The sequence below is a fragment of the Halichoeres trimaculatus genome, unplaced genomic scaffold, assembly GCF_033239565.1.
Source record: "Halichoeres trimaculatus isolate MK-OKI-2021-1 unplaced genomic scaffold, fHalTri1.1 fHalTri1_scaffold_23, whole genome shotgun sequence".
Lineage (NCBI taxonomy): Eukaryota > Metazoa > Chordata > Actinopteri > Labriformes > Labridae > Halichoeres > Halichoeres trimaculatus.
Genome location: NW_027437201.1, coordinates 17,461,125 through 17,480,509, shown reverse-complemented (window position 1 = coordinate 17,480,509; position 19,385 = coordinate 17,461,125). Strand labels below are relative to the sequence as shown.

Here is a 19,385-nt window from a genome sequence, read left to right as displayed (position 1 = left end):
CAGTTTGTTTTTCCATGACTTTAGCTTTATAGCTGTAGTTTGAGTGTGAAAAAAGTCTTCACCAAGACAAATACCCAGAATCTTTGAGATGTAAAAGAAACGCAGACTATCAGTGATTTTATGCCTTAGAGATCAAAAACTGCGTAACCCAAAACGCTGCTCTCCTCATGGACTACACTTGTCTTCATATGGACCATTTACATCCTGACTCAGACTACTTTGGTGTCAGAAAAACCTGACGTACTCTATTTAAACCATCTACAAATGGCATAGTTATAAAGTTCTGCTCAATGACCTTTAGCATTCTCGCTAAAAAGAATTAAAAACTTGAAGCTGAGCTAGCTCTGAGGAAATATTACTTCTAGTCCTGACCTTTGTGTGGACTAATAACTCTCCAAAGGTCACATCAGAGTGCTAAAGTAGAAAATAAATAAGGAAAGAAGAGAATAAATAGTTTTCTGTGGGGTCTTTACTGAGCTCTTTCACATCACGCTGCAGCTCAATAACAGGCTTTACTTCCAGGTTTCCAGTTTCTCTGTGCAGCACAAACTCTTGTTCCAGCCCCCCTCCACCTCCAGCTTCACTCACTCATGCTATGGAGCGTTCATACTGAAATCTTATCCACAAAGACTTCCTGTGTCCAGGAGAAGGGCTTCAACAAATCTTCAATTGTTTTAAAGGTTAAGAAATAAGGAGAGCAGAGAGAAAAAACAGAGATGTATGTGAGCGCAGAGAGGAGGAGGCTCCTGAGGGAGGATCTGGATGGAGATAGTTTACATGTGTGTGTGACTCCAGGCCCCCTCTGCCTGTTGAGTGTGAGACGTTTTGTCACAGTGTGGCCTCTGAAGCTCGACCTGGATGCTTTTTAACATACCTCTGGTCACATGCTCCGTGCCCTCAGCCCTCCCAGCTCCATCCCAGCTCTGCTTTCTAATCCTATAAACATTTTCTATACGCATTCTTTCTTCTTCCCACGCCTCCTCATCCTCTTCTTTCTCACTTTCAGAAAACCTTCATGTTCATTCTTCTCTGACCTCACCGAGGCCATCCCTCTTTTCTTTCCTTCACTCCTTTTCCTTTAAGTTCCTACACATCCTATCACTCTTTCTGCAGCTGCAGAGAGGGAGAGGTTATAGATCCTGTTATTAGCACGTGCCTGGAGGGGGCACTGGGACACACACACATGACTCAACAGATCAGAGAGGGCACAATGAGCGGGGCTTGAAACACACACAGAGACTCCTTCTTCAGCTTCAGCGCTGACTGATCTCAGGCCTCGGCTCTGAGACGTCCTCCACCTAAAGAAGCCCCCCCTCTCCAGCTTTGCTGCCCCAGCACAGGCCCACACTGGTCTGAGAAACATCTGGAAGTGCTCTCTGTGGCAGCTCTGTGGGGAACATGGAGACATTCCTGCTCCGACAGACTGCAGCGGGAGGGGGGGTACAGTCACAAAAAACGCAGCGATCCTCCAGCAGAGACAGAGGAGGAAGAGTTGGACGTCCATCCACAGTCTCTTCATCTGGTGCCACCTGGTCTGTGGCATTTACATGAGCAAAGTTCCAACACAACACGCTCCTTCATGCCTTGTGGGTGGTGTCGTGGCGGGAAGGTAGAAGAAGGAGGGGGGTCTGTACATCGAAGCCCCGAGCGTTTTTCCCCATAATGCATTGTTCAAATGAGGTAGGACAAAGTTCAGTCACTTGTTCAACCTCCTGAAGCTCCACAGGTTCAGTCTTGCTGGCAGGAAAAACATCCAGAGGCCGAAAAAACAGGTGGGGGGGTTTGGTGTGGCTCGAGCGACATCACATAGAGAGCTCAGAGCGGCGCGTGGAGCGGGTTATGGGGGGGCAGACAGATGAAACCTTGAATCCAGGTCTTTCTGTCACTCACTTCTCCAGCAGCTGCTTCCTCTGCTGCTCCCACAGGGCCTCCAGGTGATCCGCCCTCTTCAGCGCAGCCTATCAGAGCAGAGATAATATTTACACATGCTGTCAATCATCTCTGCCGGGCTGTGTTTCATTATTTATGATTTTCTGACAGAAAGACGCTGCCTGTTTTCTATCAGGTCTTTTACCTCGTGCTGCTTCCGGAGCTGACTGACGGTTTCTTCCTTCTTTAAAATGGCTGACTTCACTCTGACCGATCAGAGAAGAGAAAGATCACTAAGGGTGTGTGGTATTTTATTCCCCTGATTAAAGACGTGTGATTAAGTATCAGGTCATCTTTTCTCAGACACTGGCAGACGCCCAGCAGACCGCTCCACTTTCCACCGTGTCATAATTCTGGACTCAGGTTTAAAGTGTTTGCCAACTTCTCTCTATACACCTTGAAAAGAACATTGTATGTGGAGCCAGCTGGCCTCCAACAATACTTATTAAATGTTTGGAGACTGAGGATGACCTAAATCTTCAGACAGTCTTTAGTTGAATGAAAACTTAAATAATGACGCCAGAGTCTTAGCTACTGTTCAAAGTTCAAGTTACAGCCAGCAGATGTCATACAGATGATAATATATGAATATATTTGTTCAGGGATGAAGAGTTTCTTCTGGTCTGAGAGTCTAAGAGGACTTATGCCTCAGGAAGTGTCTGAGTTTTCTTGTTCATGAGAAGAAGAAAAAGAGAAATCTGACCCCTGACTACCAAAATCTAATAATTTTCATGGATGTTTGTTCCAAATTGAAGACGATCTCTTCAATTTAGCTCATAAAAAACGGAAGAGTCAACAGACGGACTCAGAGCCCGATGAATGAAAGGACCTCTTGTTAAAATGCTTCAAACTTATCCCAGAGGCGGACACAGCCACAAGGTTACTCGTGTCTGTGATGAAACACAAAGAAGAGACTGGGAAAGAGCAGAAACGTCCTCAGAGTCTGAACTCTGGACAAACATTTCCACAGTAACACTCAGAGGCATGAAGGTCATTTGCAGACAGCGTGAGGGGGGTTGGGGCTGCTGTGTACACCTACTGTATTCTTTTTTTCTCATGACGTCTACTTTTTACGTCTGTAACTGATTACATTTTTACAAATGAACACTTTATTTTGACAAACTTTAATTACAAACACAGATGTCACACTGTACTGCGGTGGCTGAGAAGTGCAAACCAAAATTACAAAGTTTGAAACACTTTTACAAACTTTCATTTATACAATTAATAAACAAATAAATGTAATTAGCAAAAGACTTTTATAAAGGAAAAAACTAATCTCTAAAATGCAAAGCACATTTACAAGACTGTTTTAGACATAGACTTTAAAAAAATTGAAATCATCTTGCTGGCTTGACGTAAGGTGTCCACCAAAACTGCTCCCCCTGGTGACTGGCTGCAGTAAAGGTAAAAAAAATCTGTCTCTCCAGTCATTCCAGATGGGCTGTGGTCAAACTTTACAAGATTAATACACCCCCTAGAAATGTTTCTCGCGCTCAATTGTTGTGGTGATTTGAAGATTTCGTTATGCTGGCTTGTAATTAAGTTCTCTTTTTTCTGAAAAGTTTCATTTTCATTAGTTATAAGAGGTTGAAAACAAGGTTATGTGTCAAGTTTGACGATGATTGACAGCTGCCGTTCTTGTGTATTTTTTGGGGGGATTGTAAAGTATGTTGGAAGGGAGAGTCAAGAAGTGATTAGACCCTCGAAAGAAAAAAAAACAGAATCAATTTTGTCACCGGGCTCCACTCAGATTCTTCCAGAGTCCCTGACAGTCTCTACTATACAGACTCTGACTGCACAACGGCTACCAATGGCAACGCCTGTGACTGGGTTTTTTTGGCTTTAATGGTAAATGGTGAAGCCACGCTGTCCACTCTATATACAGTCTTTGGTTTTAGACCTCAGGGGACTGAAAAAGTTCTCCCCACCTCTCAAGTGCAAAATGTTGACTGTGCCAGTGGTGAAGCAGGCTGTTAGCAGCCATCAACTTCAAGGACGCCTATGTTCAAATACTAATCTGGGCAGGGTACAGACGCGTTCTAAGGTTTACCTTAGGAGACCTGACCCTATGTATGTGGCTGGATGCCAGAGCGGGGTATCACTGGTGTAGGAGAGGCAAGAATCCCTCCAGACCTGCCTTTCCTGTTTTGGCCTATGAGCCTGGCATACCTGGAGGCTTTGCCCCCGTTGGGATTGAGAAGCTAACTGAGGTCGATTGCAGTCTCTCAGTTTCTGAAAGGTGTGGCGAGACTCACTCCTATGGGAGGTTGGCTGTCCCAACCTGAACCTGGTGCAACAACAACAACAAGAACCCCTCGAGCTCCTGGAGTCAGTCTATATGAAGTGGTTGTCCCTCAAGGTTGCATTCCTCCTAGCAGTGGCATCGGCTAGAGTAGGAGAACTACGGGCTCTGTCGCAGCATAAGAAGATTTGTGATCTAAAAGAAACAAAGTTAATCTTAATGCATTTATCCTTTTTTTTAACTGTAATTGTTTCACTTAACTCTTCTAATTCTTTTAACGGTATTTTATTATTAATTTATTTTCTAGTTATTATTGTTATTACTATTACTTTGTATTTGTATGTATGTGTGTATAGCTTATTATTTTCTTTTCCTTTTTTCTAAATATTTTAAATATTTTATTTTTATTGAATTATTTTATGTTGTTTTTTATTTATTTTGTATTTTATTTTATCTATTTATTTTTTATTTTATTTTATTTATTGATTTTTTATTTTATTTATTTATTTATTTTTAGTTTATTCTGAAAAACTATGCAGATATAGCCTTTTTTGGGGGGGGTTATATGCGTATATGTCTACGATTATGTTTGTCTGTAAATACGCATACCTTTATTTTTCATAATGTTTTGATTTTCCAATGCGAAAATGCATGCATTCATTGTAACGACTGGTAAATTTCTGGTAACTTTGTGCCAAAAGTTCAATAAAAAAGAATGTTGAAAAAAAAAAAAAGCGTTTATCTTAACTTACATCACGTGTTACAAAACATACTGCACAAGCACAGCAATGCAGAAATATAAAAGAGGAAGACAGAGAATGAAAGAGGAACAACTCAAATCTGTGGTCGACTGAGGTAGACGTGATAAAACTAAACAACACAGATGTCAAAAGCAGATGAGCAAATGTGCTGCAGCGAATGAAAGGACTTTCTGATTCAAACCAGTTTAAAATTAGTTCTGTCACATGAAGTAGGGAGGGTAATAGTTTGTGTGTCACAGGTCAGGATTATCTTATCATACCTGAGGTGGTAAAGGATGTAAAAGGAGGAGAAAGGTTATGGCTAACTCAAGGCCTCGTGGCTTAAAAGTATCCTGGTGGAGGCCCCTGGGGTGCCATTCCCAACATCCAACATCTTGAAATGAATGAAATGTTGATGCCTGGACATGCACTATGACTTCAGCTGTGTGTTATATGATGCAGACTTTAAGCTTCCTTTCTAACAAGAATAGGCTGCCCATCAGTCATGTGAGTCTCTGATTGGACAATCAGACAATCCTAATATCTTCTAAACCCCAGAGTTAGAAAAAAGTTCATCACCCTTACAGTGTGTCCTGATCATGAAATTAGAGTTTCAGACCCAAGCCGTTTTTGGTACCAGGCTGCAAATAAGTTTTTAATGCCGTAAAAGTCAGTTTTTGTTGCTTGGTGTGTGTTGGGTTTCCAGTCTTTCTGCAGCCAGCCTCATGTGGATTCTTGATGAACAGCAACTTCTAAAACTTCAGCATAGGCCTTATTTTTCTGGTTTCAGAGCCAAGGCAGGTGTTTTTATTGGACAAAATATGAGTTCATTGATGGAGGATTACAGCATCTTTGTTATATCTTTGACACACAGAGCATCTGAAAACAGAACATCAGTTTTTTTGTTTTGTTTTGTTTTTAACATTTTATTAAATTTTATAATGTGATTAAAAAAAACATACAAATAACAAAGACCCCAGCAAAAGCAATGATGTATTACTGTACTATATAAAAAATAATTTAATAATAAGATAATCATAATAAAACAAACAATATAGAAACAGGGTGAAAATAATACCTAAAAAAGGACAACAAAAATAATAATAGAATAAAAATATAAATTAAAACGAAAATAAAACTGAAAAGGCAGCAGCAATGGCATCTTGAAGAGCTCAAGTTATTACAACTTTCTCTCATCCTTCAAAAATTGGAAAACAGGACGTGTTTGATTGACATTGATGGAAATGTGTTCTCCTTTACAGCTAGTTCATGCACAAAGAGGTGTGGTGACTCTGAGAACTTTCAGGTAAAGACAGTAAGGTTGTGTCACTGTTTATTGGTTTGTTTTATAAAGCCATTAGAATAAGCTTCAACATTTTGAGCCTATACATGCTGTAATAAAACATTATGGCCCTCAACTCTCCAGCTGCTCTTTTTACATTCTCATTACTCTGTTTCACGTCATGCTGGACTAAAGGCTTTAAAAGTCTCTGCTAAGACACGGATGTACATGACAAACATGGCAGAGAAAGCAGCTTATGAGTCAATATTTGACTTATAAAGCTTTATCTGGTGAAGAATTGTATTAGCTACAAGTTTAATTTATTATTGAATAGAGAGCAACAAAGCCCTGGAGGAGCGAAACCAGAGTTTGATTGGCCAAGTCAAAGAAGTATAAGATGACAACAAATCCACAAACTCCAGACTCCAGAAGCTAGTGGTGAAAAACACCAGAGTGTCTGAGCTGGCAACCAACTTGACCGCCAAAGCCGCGGAAGCTGAGGTAGAAAAAAGGAAGATGGCCGAGAAAGAAAAGACCCTAAAGACCCGAGTCCAAGAGCTGGAGGAGGAGAAGACCGAGCTGGTTCAGGTCATCACCAAAAAGAAGAGAAGCTTGTGGTGTAAGGTCTTCCAAACAAGGACAGAGGAGGAGAAGACCTACCTTTTTGTCATGTCAAAGCAGGTTTTATAAAGATTTCAATTTAAGAGAAACTAAAAACTTTGTTCCCTCAATTAGCATTGAAGTAATCACTCCCAAAAGTTGAAGACCTCAGTTTAAAACAAATTCAAACTACAGGCTGCTATCTTTTAGTGATATTTAGCATCAAAGTTTATTCTTACAAACTCTGCCCCCTGTTGACCAAAAAGAAATAACGGAAACAGCTTTTCTGTTGACGTTTTATTAAAAAGAGCAGCTTGTTCGTGACCTGGTACAAAAAGTCAGTAGACAGCACGTTGTGCTGAATGTTTAAGTGCTAATGTTATCACCAAAGTAGACAGTGTGACAGTGTTCATGTTACTGTAACAACAGGCTTAACAGCTCTATGTTTGGAAAGCATGGAGTATTTCATCAACACTTTAACAGAGGGTTCAGTCTTTCCATGAAATCAGCTTAACAAACTTACAGTAGCTTAACAACCAACAGAGTTTCACATTCTGGGTGAAAAAATCATCATTGTCCAACGTTTATCATAAAGAGTGATCCGAACGAATTTTCAAATCATAACACTGAGGCAGCTGACAGTATGATTTCCACAGAAGACAATGATCCAAACCGTCCTTTATTTCTTCTTCTGCACACTCTCATTTCCATTTCCAGTGCTCTTACTCGTCCTCGGAGTCTTAACAGTTTTAGCTGCCTTCTCTTTTTTAACCTCCTCCACCTGCTCGGCCTCTTCGTTCTCCGGTTTGGTGGTAACCTTCCTCAGTTTGTGTTTGCCTTTGATGGGCGTGGAGAAAGTGAGTGAAGCCTTGATGAAGTCCAGCGGGAAGATTCCTACGTCTCCGTCGAAGCGGTTTTTGGTCACCTGCAGCGACCTGCGGCCTGGACACGTCACCAGCTTTTTCTCCTGCAGGATGAGGACGTTATCGGCCTCTTGGCTGGCCTGGAGGGGGTCAAAGGTCAAGGTGTGGGTTCATTAGAAAGAATACATGCATCAGCCAATAAAATGCTGAAAACCAAAAATAAAGGATTCTCACCTTTGCTGAACCGAAGATGGACGCTGTCTGCAGCTCTCGGTCGTCCTCTTCTTTCCTCGGGTGGATGATCAGAGTGACGTGGCAGCAGCTGTTGGTGGCAAACTTCCTGAAAGCCCCAATGATGTGGTCCTGGACTGCAAACCTTTTTCAAATCAAACATCGATTATTTCTGTAACTATTACAGAACAAGCACTTTTTATGTTCTTACATTACAACAACAACAAACTGAAATGTCACACGTGTGCATTTTATTTTCACTTACTTGTCCACAGAGAGGTTTTCTTGCCCCATCATAAACTGCAGGTTATCAATGACCACGTGGTTGATGTCATACAGGTAGACGGCGTGTTGCATAGTGTCCAAAACCGTCCTGGAGAACAAGTTGGAGACAGTTGTATTGAGACATTAACACATTAATGCATTCTTTGTGCTTAAATTACAAACATTATTACCAAATACTTCTTTGGAAAACTAGTTCTCTTGAATTTTTCCCAGATCCAACAATCAGACCTCGGTGAAACCTACTTGATGTTCTGCTGCCCGTGAAAAGTCATAAAGTAAAGCGGCAGCTCTTCAAACTTGTCTGCCCAGAAGTCGTACTGCTCCAGGTTCTCCTCCAGCCTCTGCATAGCAAACTGTGTCAGCATGATCTTAGCAAGACGCACGTTGTTGATCTCAAAGCTGCCCCACAGTGTGTTGACCCCCTGCATGCAGAGGTCCAGAGTGACCTCGCTGATGAAGGTGGTCTTACCACTGCCTGTAGGACCTGCAAGATAATGAAACAAAAATTACAACTCACACTTAAACACACAATTCCTGTCAGAATGACCCACGGATTTTTAAAAGCAAACTTTGTACAGTGGATAACAGAGGCTTTTGTTTGTGTGAACATTATATTTTTAAATTCTTATTCTTTAAAACTTTAAATCATCTAAAGTTAATCTGCACAGAATCCAATAATCAACTGTTAATGAAACACTTAGTCATTTTAATTCTTGTCTGTTTCCAGAGAAGTTTGTTTGGGGCTCATTGTGTGGAATGTAGCGCCATCTGGTGGTTTAGCTGAAGATTGCATCCTACTGATACAAAACAATGAACAGGAACTGTGTTTTTCAACTTGGCAACTCTTGTATGTTTTTCCGTACCTGTAAAAACTGTCAGCTCTCCTTTCCGGTGTCCCTTCAGGATCCGGTTGAGCTCAGGAAACCTCGTCCACTTCACTCCAGCCACCTGCTCAGTGTTCAGCAGCTCCCCGTACACGTCCTCTCTGAGCTGCTTGAACGACACGATGGACTTATGAGCCGCTGGGATGGAAGATTTGATGATGTTGTTGAAGTTCTTCCCAAGGGCCAGCGCCTCCACTGGACACGGCCGGTACTCCCCAGGCCGCACCAATGAGCAGCGCCTCAAACCCAGCTTCCGTGAGAAGATCTTTGACGCCTCCCAGGAGCGGATGTCACCTCCCAGCCACAGCGTCACTCGCTTGAACTGTTCCAGGTATGGTAGCAGGATTGGTGGGAGGCAGCTGACCCCACGTGGGAGAGCAACACTGGGGAGTCCTGTGGCCTGACTCACAGCCAGGGTGTCCAGCTCACTGCCGGTCAGAACCACCTCTGAGTCCATGCGGCTCACCAGAGGGAGGCCGAACAGGTTGTAGTAGGAATTAGACTTTGGTAATGCAGCTTCAGTGTAAGTCACTTTCTCATCATCAGAGCTTTGAGCAGAAAGGAGTTTGACCCCTTTCAGAGTGGAGTCCGGTCCACCAAACCAGGGGAAAACCAGACTCTTGGTCGGCTTGAAGAGTCTCACATTAAACTTCTTAAGGGTGGCGTTAGAGATCTTTGTTATCTGAAAGAAAAAAAAACTTTATCAACCAAACTGCCGTATAATCCTTTTCAACTTTGTTTTATCCAAACATACCTGAAACATGGTTTTAATCAGCTGAGCCTCATCCTCAGGGAGGTCAGCAAAAGGCACAGAGCTGGTCCAGATCCTCTGCACCTCCCTTAGCTCCCTCTCTCTCTCCTCCTGCTCCTCCACACTCTCTGGATACCCCAGCAGCACATGTGGACTAAGGGAGTCCTGCTCATCCTTCTGCATCACCTCCAGACAGTCCTGCAGATCCTCCCAGCTCCCTTCCACCAATGTGTCCTTGCACAGAAACTGTCCGGTGGTTTTATCGATGAACAAAGAGAAACAATCCTTCTTGGTGGATGGCTCGACAAAGATGCTCTGGATGTGGAGGCAGCTGTAGCCATCATTGAAGGGGATCTCCTTGGAGCGTAGATACTGTTTGATGTCTGTGACTGTGATGGGGCTCACAGGAAACTCTACTGTAGACTTAGCATCCTTTTTATACGCCCTGGTCCCACTTGATGCCACGAAAAAGTCTCTACCCAAAAGCTTTGTACAAACTGGCACAACATGATGTCTGTAAATAAATCTCTGAGGGACAAGTCTCACACAGAGGGATGACAGCTCTCTTTTATGAAGAAATCTCGGGTCCGTTGCTTGCAGGAGGCTGGTGGTGCCTCTTAACAGCAATCTCCTCCACATTATTAATGTGGCTGTGACATTAAACCTGAGGAAACGACAAAAATAGAAATAACATACTGTATATTCACAGTGGGTGACCTATGCTAACGTGAGCACAGAGTGTAGCATAAAACGTTGTTTTCTGTCAAGAAGACACTGGCAATGCGGTAAAATCTGCGAAGAGTTATTTTTAAAGTATTTACTCTAAATACAGTTAATCTGTATAAAGGAAATAAACATGTAAGCTAACTTACGAGCTTTGTTAAGTGTCCTCATTTCGCTCCATGCTGTGTGTCTATCCCGGGCTTTAGGTGCATTTCCAAAACAAGTCCGTGTGAAACATACAGTGAAGCAGAATCAAAATGAAAAAGCTAATTCCAGCTAGATTTTACGTTTTGAATTCTTAAATATTTTTCACTTTTATTTTTCTTGTATTTAGTTAAGTATTTTAATCAAACTGAAAACGTTTTAAACTTGAAAATCATGATTTCGGTTAACCGTTGAGTTTCGTTGTTTCTCTCCGGAGGTTTTACTCAGCCGGACATATCTGACACATGCCCGTGAAATCGTCCTCTGTGGATTCCGCCGCAGCTCAGCTTGTTGAGTGTTAATTTTTTCCCATTAGGATTAAAATCTATGATTTTTACGTTTAATCTTTAGTCAACGTTGGAAAGGATGTCATCCAGGGGGACACCGAGCCGCTTCCTGCAGAGTGTTCTTCAAAACGGCGTCGGTCGCTACGTCTGTCAGCTAAAACGGATTTCTCTCATATTCTCCAAAAAGGGTCAGGGCTCTTTGGGAGTCAGGTAAATGAAATCAACAGCAGCCTTTTATAAAAAAAAAAAAATTTTTTTTTTTCAGAATTACGCTGTAAATATCTGTATTTGTCGATTGTATAATTAGAAACAACTCAAACGATGCTACATCCGGATAGCTTAAAGCTAGCATTAACAAGTTGAATAATAAGCTTCTGAACAAGTCTCAATAGAAGTACTCAAAAAATGTGTAAAATAAGTCCATTAAGCATCAAAAGTTTAAGTATTCTGCATGGGTGACACCAATGTATCAATCATAAGACGTGTAATAAATTAGCTTTTTTTTTTTTTTTTTTTTTTTACAACAGAGTTAACATTTGACACTATTTTCGTGACGTTTAAGGGGGTAATTATACATAATTGAACAGTGACGACATTATCTTTTCGTTCTTTTTCAGGGAGTTTATAGAGGAAGGGGTGGTGGATTACGCCAAGAAAAACCCTTCAACTGTCGTGTATGTGTCGCCTCAGTCGTGCAGAATACCCAAGATAGTTGCAGAATACTGTAAGTCCATCATCTGCATGGTTTTAACATCCCAAATTCATCATCTCTTGCAATATCATGAATATTTTTTTACTGGTGTCTTTGATAGATTGTTTTTAATTTGCTAACCGCAAAAATAACTGTTTGAATTTAATTTAGGCAGCTGTTAGTTTCAATGAATTTATTTTGGTGTATGACTTGTGGGCGAAGACTGGGAAAGGCTCTGTAAATTCAGTACTAAAAGGGTAGTTGGGTTGTAATTGTTCACACTGATACTGTAGATGGCAGTGTTAGACTGCTTATCTGAGACCTAAACATGGACTATCAGCTGTCTTAGTTAAATCATCTCATCTAGAGTCAGACGTCCTCCTTTATGCTGTTTAATATCACCACAGGCACATCTGTCACTGACAACATGAGTCACTTTGTAACGTCACTTGTACTTTATTTCCTCTTTTCCCTCCTGCAGTGAACGGCAGCGTCAGGGAAGAAATAGTCACAAACAAAACAGCTCCGCAGATTTCAGAGCTTCTAACCAAACTGACCAGTCAGTCCGGTCTGGAGATCATCCGCATCCGCAAGCCTTTCCACACAGACAGCCCCAGTATCCAGGGCCAGTGGCACCCATTCACCAACCGGCCCCCATCAATCGGCCCCATCAGACCACAGAATCAGGACTCTCAATAAGGACTCACCAAAGCTTTCAGAAACAGACTTTTATTTCTGCTCCTTACTGTAAAATATGTCCCTTTTTGTTGCAAAGTGTCTGTTTTCTAAATCAAACCCAGTTTGGATCAGGTTTTCTGCACATTCATGGAGTATTCAGAGGACTACTTAATGAGTTTTTGGTGCCGTACCCTCTGTCAGCTAGTGGCCCCTGAGCTGTGCAGGAAAGAGCACCCAGCACCAGCTCTGAATGCCACATTTGAATAGCCTTTACAGGAACCCACCAGTGGCTTGTCAGCTGGCATTATGAAAAAGCACCTAACTGGTTTTAATCTCAAGAATATTTGAAGATTTTGTGTTCAAAGTGCAGCACTTTGGAGATGTTGGAATAAAATAAAAAAGTATTTTTTGTCCAAATGCAGGCTTTGGTGTTTAAATTTAGACTTCCCTTTGAGTTGTATTTTTTAACAGCTTGTCATGAGGGGATCAACAGAGCAGCGATGCTGCCTGTAACATCAAGTTTGACTGATTCAAGTGCAGTTCAAACACAGATGCAGATATTCACCTTTTTATTCATAATGCAGGAGAAGAGTGCAGTTTGAAGGTTCCCTCGTCCAGGGCTGTAGATGATCCAGAACCTAAATGAACATGACAGATGGTTGTGTGATAGCCTGAGGGGTGAATCTTAACCTTCAGCACTGATCTGTCCTCACTGTCTGCTATGAGGGGACAGAAAACTCCTCCTGTGGGTGTTTTTTTTTTTTTAACAGAAACTAGCTGAACTACCTGCTGCTTCATCATAATTCTCTGCAAAGGCAGAGGAGTTGACCTTACTTCCTATTCAACAAATGACCTCAGTGTTCTTCTCTGTAACGTCCATACAACCAAGCTCTAATCATCAGATGAATACAAATCAGCAGACTTGTGTGAAATGATCTTGAGAGATGCCCCCCAGGACAGATTGCTTGTTTCTGCCGACTGATGGATTCTAATCTGTTGGTGTATACCTTGAATATATAACTCCAGCCACAGGAAATGGTTTGGCTATTTGTTAAATTTATGTAGAATAGAGGCGTGGGATGAATGCAGAGGATGGTGTCTTACAGGAAACAGTGCGTACAGAGTTCTGCAGCAGGACGTTGGAGCTGATTTCCTCATTTTATGCAAAGTTACCCTCAAGCTCGACATCTCTCTGTGTCACTTTACAGCCGATGAGAGTGGGTAACTTTAAAGTTGTCTCAAACTTTTTAACACAGAGTACAGAATCTATGAGGCTTTAAGGACCTTGAATGTTTTTTTATTGTTGTGTTTTGCAGCAGCCTGTAAACATGCTTAAATCTAGTGTTGAGTTTTGCAGCTCAAGTGTCCACTTCATGAACTGATTGTTTTGTCATATTTATGTTTGAGAGGCTTTTTTGCACAGTCTTGGTCGTAAAAATGCTGTGCAAACAAATCAGATTTAACCAACAAAACGATTCACACTTTGCAGCAACGGTGGTCCAACAACGCCTCATATACTATGTTCCATGTCAATGTCAGATAATCATACGTACTTTGGCCCCTAGCATTAGAATATCTAAATTTCATATCATATTATTTAAATGATCTTACACTTATATGGCCTGAAATATCAAAGCTGCTGTGCTCTCTTTGCATCCCCTCACCAGGACATTAAACACTGAATAAAGATGCTGTTGCTAAGCTACCGCTCTGAACACGGCTGTGAAAATGACCATTAATCCTCCTCCAAGGTTAAGTTGTGCCTCTGTTCTGTCCGAGTCATGTGTGTACGTATGTAAATGACTCTTGCATCATGCGTGTTAACAGCCCTGATGAGGAGTTGGCCTTGCTGATTGCCACCAGCTGAAATCATCCAAGCACCACGGTGTCTGGAGAATAGGGTTCGGTTGGAGCATGCTCGGCGTGTTATTTCCTGACTTTCCCTCGAGGCTGTTGGCGCTCACTTTTTCCCAGGCAGAACACAATGCAAAGTGTATTTTAATCTGCACAGAAGCAAGTGAAAGAAATTTAATGAGCTCAAATAAATTAGACACAAAACAGACAACTTGGAAAAGTCCTCTCTGGGAACAGCTCCGGGGGTTTAAACCAGCCATTAAATTTTAAAAGAAGACAACACAGATGGGTTCATTTCAACATCAAAAATCATACAGAACAGATTAGATGGAAAGAGTCACAGCTCACAGATGACTTTTTAACACAGTACAAACAAAAAACAGTGCAAATCATGAACTCAACACCACTTTCTTTGGCTAACACCTGCAGAAATTACCTACATATACAGAAAAATATATTGCATATTGACAGCAAGAGGCAGGTTATGCTTTCAAATGTGGAAAAAACATCTCATCATTTTTTTTGTTGTACAGAAACAATGTACAAGTAGCTAATAAATCAGCTAGTTCAGCCAAGAAATCCATTTAAAGTGTGCAGTGAACTTCCAGTGTAAACAGAAGCTCCTGAAATGACATGAATGAGCAGCAGCAATGGATGAAGACGGATTAAGTTGTTTTTGTTGTTAAAAATTGTTCCCAAATTCTTCCTGATATTAAAAAAACTTTGATAAAATAAGTGGTTGAAGCTCCTGTGAGGAGGTTTTGGCTTGTTATGAAAGACAAACACTGATAGTGATTCCTCTTTATGAGCTACAGAAGAAAACACAACCATCATCGACATATTATCGATTTCTTTTCTGCAATTTTTTTTTGTCACTAAGAGGAGGGTAGTCATCAGGTGTGGCAATTTACAGCAAACTGAAGAAGCTTTTTCAACAACAAATATTCACACTCTGAGAAATGTTTTTCTGGTAGAAGACAACAAGATGATGTGTCCACAGGAGGGCGCCAGAATCAACACAGTCTGAGAGCTCCTCACAGGAGCTTTAAGTGCAGAAATGTTGATCCCATATACTGTCACAAATAAATTACAGTGAACATGATTTATGTCAGGATATATGTCATCTGACAATTACCTCCCAACACATATTAGTTAGAAATGCAGAGTTGACATTTGCTCCTGAAGCTGAAAAGTCACATTTCTTAGCTGCCTTCATTAATCAAAAACTGCAGGGCTCTTTGAAACCAGTTTTAATTGATTAGGGGCCATCAGGGTGGTTTGTAAACTCAGCAGGGTCCCAGTAAGAGCGCACAGAGAGTAATTGATGATACTGTCATGCGGAGGTGAAGAGACGAGGGAACAAAAGAGGCATCAGAGGGGAGAGGACGGATGAAAACAAGAATGAAAACAAGAAAAAGGGTGAAAAGGCTGACAGGGAAACGCAAATTATAGTCTGCAAACATGACTGGCTGTTTTGAGATTGATGTGAAAGGAAGTGGATTCAGTCTTAAGGTCTGGGAGGCGAACGGCAAGTGCAAATTTCAAGATGGCACAGTTAAAGCTTCAAAAGAGAGGCACACAAACCCAGCGGTGACCATCACACCACACGTATGAAGTTCACTTTCTCTTTAACTCTGTTTCCACCTAGCAGTAAAGTTTGGTACGGGTCGGATCAGTAAGTCCTGATCCTGTTTGCATTTCCACAGACAACCGTGCCCTTCTTGGTGGGTGGAGTCTAAGCCAGATGCTGATAGCCGCATCAGAATCATAACAGCTGATGCAATATGTTCAAAACAAAAAAAACAGAGATTTAAACATGGCGGGGTTATGTGCTGTTCTTTATTACAGATTCTTTCAACCAATCAAAGGGCTGCAGTGTTTCTAGCTCCACCTTCTGGGGTCAGATTGGTTTGCTTGGCACCTCAACAGAAGGGTACCAAAAAGTGGGACGGTACTGGACGGTAATTTGGGGACCTGTTCTGATTTCACACTAAATTTGACCCATACAAGACAAACCGAACTGAACCGCTTGGTGGAAAAGGGCCTTTTGATTCTCTCTGCTCTGTAGTGAGACTTTCTTAAACTCCACTGTGAATGTGTTTAATGATTCCTAAAAGAGTTTTGAGGAAAAACAAGATGACAGCTAAAAAGAACAGCCTCTGCCTCCCTGTATCAACATCCTCTTTCTGCATGGCCGAGCAGGACACTCAGGTCAAATGTTTCCTATCTGCTCGTACCTGCAGAGACGACAGAGCTCTATGCAAACAGACAGAAGCCCCCTCCTCTCTGCGTGGAGGAGAGCCAAGCACTGCTGTGGCTGTCACCTCCTCTCACTCTGTGACAAATGCTCGCAGCGAGCAAGCCATTCAGGGCTGAACCACAAGTGCTGATTCAACACTTTGCCTGAATGACAGATATTTATTTAACGCCGGCCGTGACACGTTTACAAACCACTTAGAGATTCATTACAGTCACTTCTCTGGAAGTTATACATGTGATATTAAATCACAGGGCTGTTCACCTTGCAGTTCTTGTTGCTTTGGCATTGCTCAGTCGTGTGGTAAACACTGCGATGAGGCATGTGTGAAGGTCTGCTCCACTCTGATTCAGCTTTTTTGGCAGCAGAGGACACAAAGCTTGTCGAAAAAGCACTTAAAAGTACAGAGAGCAAACTATTCGTTCAGCAGACCTTAGTGTTTTGATCTGTTCGCATGGAAATACAAAGCTTTGATGTCTCAGCTTAGGGAAAAATCAAAGACAATGGTGTAGGTAGATGTATAAATATAGAGCACTTTCTGAACAGAAGCTCATCTCTTTATTCTGCCTGACACTTTCCTGCTAGTGAAGCTAAAATGACCCAAACGCCCCCTGGTGGCTGGTTGCATTGTGGTCAAACTTTAACCAAATTAGAAACATCAAATACTTTCCTCTTGAGCATCATTTCTGTTATAATATTCAGCTCTGATCATGCTGATTTATGCTAATTGTTTTTTAAAGTTGTGTCTAAATAAGTTGATGTTATAAAAACAGAGATAACATCATGATTGACAGCTCTGTTGACGAATGAGGTGCCTGCTGAGTTGTGTCCAAGCAGAAGAGCGATTGTGCCAAAAACTGTATTTTGGCTTCACTTTTGTACACAACAGGAGGAGTTAGTGGCATGTCGTCCATCTTTACATCCAGTCAATAACTGTTGTATTGTGTTGACGTTTCCTTTTGGCCTCCTGGGACCTGAGGCCGGCCTGTGGTCGCTGATCAATCCGACCACAAACGAACTGCTGCTCTTTGACTCTGTCCTCCTTTTTCTCGCTTACATACACGTAAACAAAGTGGCATGAGGAAAAAGATGTTTCAGGTGTTTTCTATTGGCACAAGCTGATGCTAAGACAGTGGCGTTTTTATTTAACTTACATCAAAACAGAGGAGAGCTAAGAAACAGTGCTTAATAAATTATAACGTAAGAGTTGTGCGGCACCATCAGAGCTCGTGTCCTGTAACAGATCTAAAAACTCACATGAATCTTTTCAGAAGCTTGTCCATCCATGTGCATGTGTAAAAACTTTGCATTACTTTTATCCCCTAAAAGAAAACAGAAGGATGTGAGGGACAACTCAGCTAGCACAAAAACAGACTCAGGTGGATCATGTTAAGCTCCAGAGGGCGACTAAAAACTTTACGCACACTTCCACAGTCTCTAACTTTCATGAATACCTCCTGGCCTGATTTATTTCTGTACCCGTGCCCCATTTAGCTCCTTTCGCATGTTTGTGTCCTCTTACCGCCATTTTTCACAGGTCTTCAGAGAGCCTCCTCTGAGGTAGCATCATTAAGCTCTCTGTACTCTCACTCAGTCAATGGTGGATGTTTTCACTGAAGCAAACTCTGCTCGGTCTGTTCTTGAGGTGAGATCATGAGGGACACAGGAGGCTGCACGTTTCCATCAGGTAGGACTCTGACACTGGATAAATAACAGCAGCTTTTCATACAAGAGTCAGTGCTCCCCACGTCTGCGGGTCAGCGTTGGGGTAGAAATAAATAACACTGGGACAAATACTGTCGCAGGGCTCCTAGATGGAGCTCTCGTCGGGCTGCAGGTCCAGCTGCGTGTGTTTCCTCTTCTCCAGGATCCTGTTGAGCTCCTCCGTGAAGGAATGGTAGAGCGGCGACATCCCGTCTGGATCAGCCTGCCGCAGTAACACGTAGCTGTTCCCGTTCATCTTCCTCAGTACACTGGGCAGCGTGGCCGAGAGCCCGTTTGCGTAGTCCACGTTGGGAAGCGGGGGCGGCATTGGAAGAGGAGGTGCAGGAGGAGGTGTTTTGCTCGGGGAGAACTGGCCCTCACCTGGGATTATCTGGATGAATCCATCACCGAGGTCCCCAAATGTTGGCACAGAGATGGATCGACGTCCCTGGCGCCCGTTGCAGTGACTGGAGATGGTTTTGAGCTCAAGATGAGAGCTCCTTTTTCTTTCAGAGGCGCCGAGCACCTGCAGCCCCTGCTGGGAGTACTTCCTGTCCTGAGCTCTGGCCCGTCTGGAGCAGAAGCTCACGTAAAGCAGCACCACACTCAGGACTAAGCAGAGACCTCCAAGAACCGCTACAAGAGAGATGTAGACTGCCTCCATGTGTCTGTAGGTCTGGAACTCAGACCCTGAAGGCATCGGGGCAGGAGGGGAGGGGAGCGGCTGCTCAGTCGGGGGGATAGTGGAGAAGACAGTCGGGCTGGCGACCGTCGTGGGGTCAGTGGTGACTGTTGGCTCCACGGGGAAGTACGGGTCTGTGTGAACTTTGACCGAGTAGAGATAAACCAGGACTGAGACCGAGTTCTCCACAGCAAAGCATCTGTAGGAGCCACTCTGTTGGGTTCGGGCTCCGATGATGAGGAGACCGTCTGTGCCGATGCGGTAGCCTGAGTTGAGCCCGTAACCCTGGAGGTCTTTACCGTTTAACGTCCAGCGTGGGGTCGCGAGGTTGGAGCGTAGTTCACACTGGAGGAGCACGTCGTCACCGGCCATCACGGAGCGCCTTCGATGAACCACTGTACAACGAGAAGGGAGAAAGAGTCAGCACCAGCACGGATCTGCAGGGACTGGGACACAGAGATGATCACAGGGAGGTCGGGTCAGTGTAGGTCAAGG

The 19,385-nt window shown here is 42.7% G+C and overlaps 3 protein-coding genes across 3 annotated transcripts in view; 1 reads left to right on the top strand and 2 right to left on the bottom strand.

The window, feature by feature from the left end:
- Positions 1 to 7,088: 7,088 nt before the first annotated feature.
- Positions 7,089 to 10,757, bottom strand: twnk (twinkle mtDNA helicase). The gene is made up of 7 exons (XM_074663192.1): positions 10,683 to 10,757; positions 9,814 to 10,474; positions 9,039 to 9,741; positions 8,419 to 8,659; positions 8,156 to 8,263; positions 7,894 to 8,035; positions 7,089 to 7,799 (listed from the first exon to the last, which is right to left on the bottom strand). The coding sequence occupies exons 2-7, from the start codon at positions 10,447 to 10,449 to the stop codon at positions 7,476 to 7,478; spliced, it is 2,154 nt and encodes a 717-aa protein (XP_074519293.1). The 5' UTR covers positions 10,450 to 10,474; positions 10,683 to 10,757; the 3' UTR covers positions 7,089 to 7,475.
- Positions 10,758 to 11,043: 286 nt separating this feature from the next.
- Positions 11,044 to 12,673, top strand: mrpl43 (mitochondrial ribosomal protein L43). Its single transcript, XM_074662999.1, has 3 exons — positions 11,044 to 11,234; positions 11,642 to 11,748; positions 12,197 to 12,673. The coding sequence occupies exons 1-3, from the start codon at positions 11,104 to 11,106 to the stop codon at positions 12,412 to 12,414; spliced, it is 456 nt and encodes a 151-aa protein (XP_074519100.1). The 5' UTR covers positions 11,044 to 11,103; the 3' UTR covers positions 12,415 to 12,673.
- A 51-nt stretch (positions 12,674 to 12,724) lies between these two features.
- sema4gb (sema domain, immunoglobulin domain (Ig), transmembrane domain (TM) and short cytoplasmic domain, (semaphorin) 4Gb) overlaps positions 12,725 to 19,385 on the bottom strand; it is a 42,070-nt gene continuing 35,409 nt past the window's right edge. The window contains exon 15 of the mRNA XM_074662998.1: positions 12,725 to 19,285. Coding sequence (XP_074519099.1) covers positions 18,315 to 19,285 — 971 coding nt within the window. The 3' untranslated portion in view covers positions 12,725 to 18,314. The remainder of the gene's footprint in view (positions 19,286 to 19,385) is intronic.

Coding starts and splice junctions, on each gene's coding strand:
- twnk (XM_074663192.1), bottom strand. CDS start 10,449: ATGTGGAGGAGATTGCTGTTAAGAGGCACCACCAGCCTCCTGCAAGCA. Junction 8,264..8,418: donor CACGGGCAGCAGAACATCAA/GTAGGTTTCACC, acceptor CTTGTTCTCCAG/GACGGTTTTGGACACTATGC. Junction 8,036..8,155: donor GAAAACCTCTCTGTGGACAA/GTAAGTGAAAAT, acceptor GATTTGAAAAAG/GTTTGCAGTCCAGGACCACA.
- mrpl43 (XM_074662999.1), top strand. CDS start 11,104: ATGTCATCCAGGGGGACACCGAGCCGCTTCCTGCAGAGTGTTCTTCAA. Junction 11,235..11,641: donor CAGGGCTCTTTGGGAGTCAG/GTAAATGAAATC, acceptor GTTCTTTTTCAG/GGAGTTTATAGAGGAAGGGG. Junction 11,749..12,196: donor CAAGATAGTTGCAGAATACT/GTAAGTCCATCA, acceptor TCCCTCCTGCAG/TGAACGGCAGCGTCAGGGAA.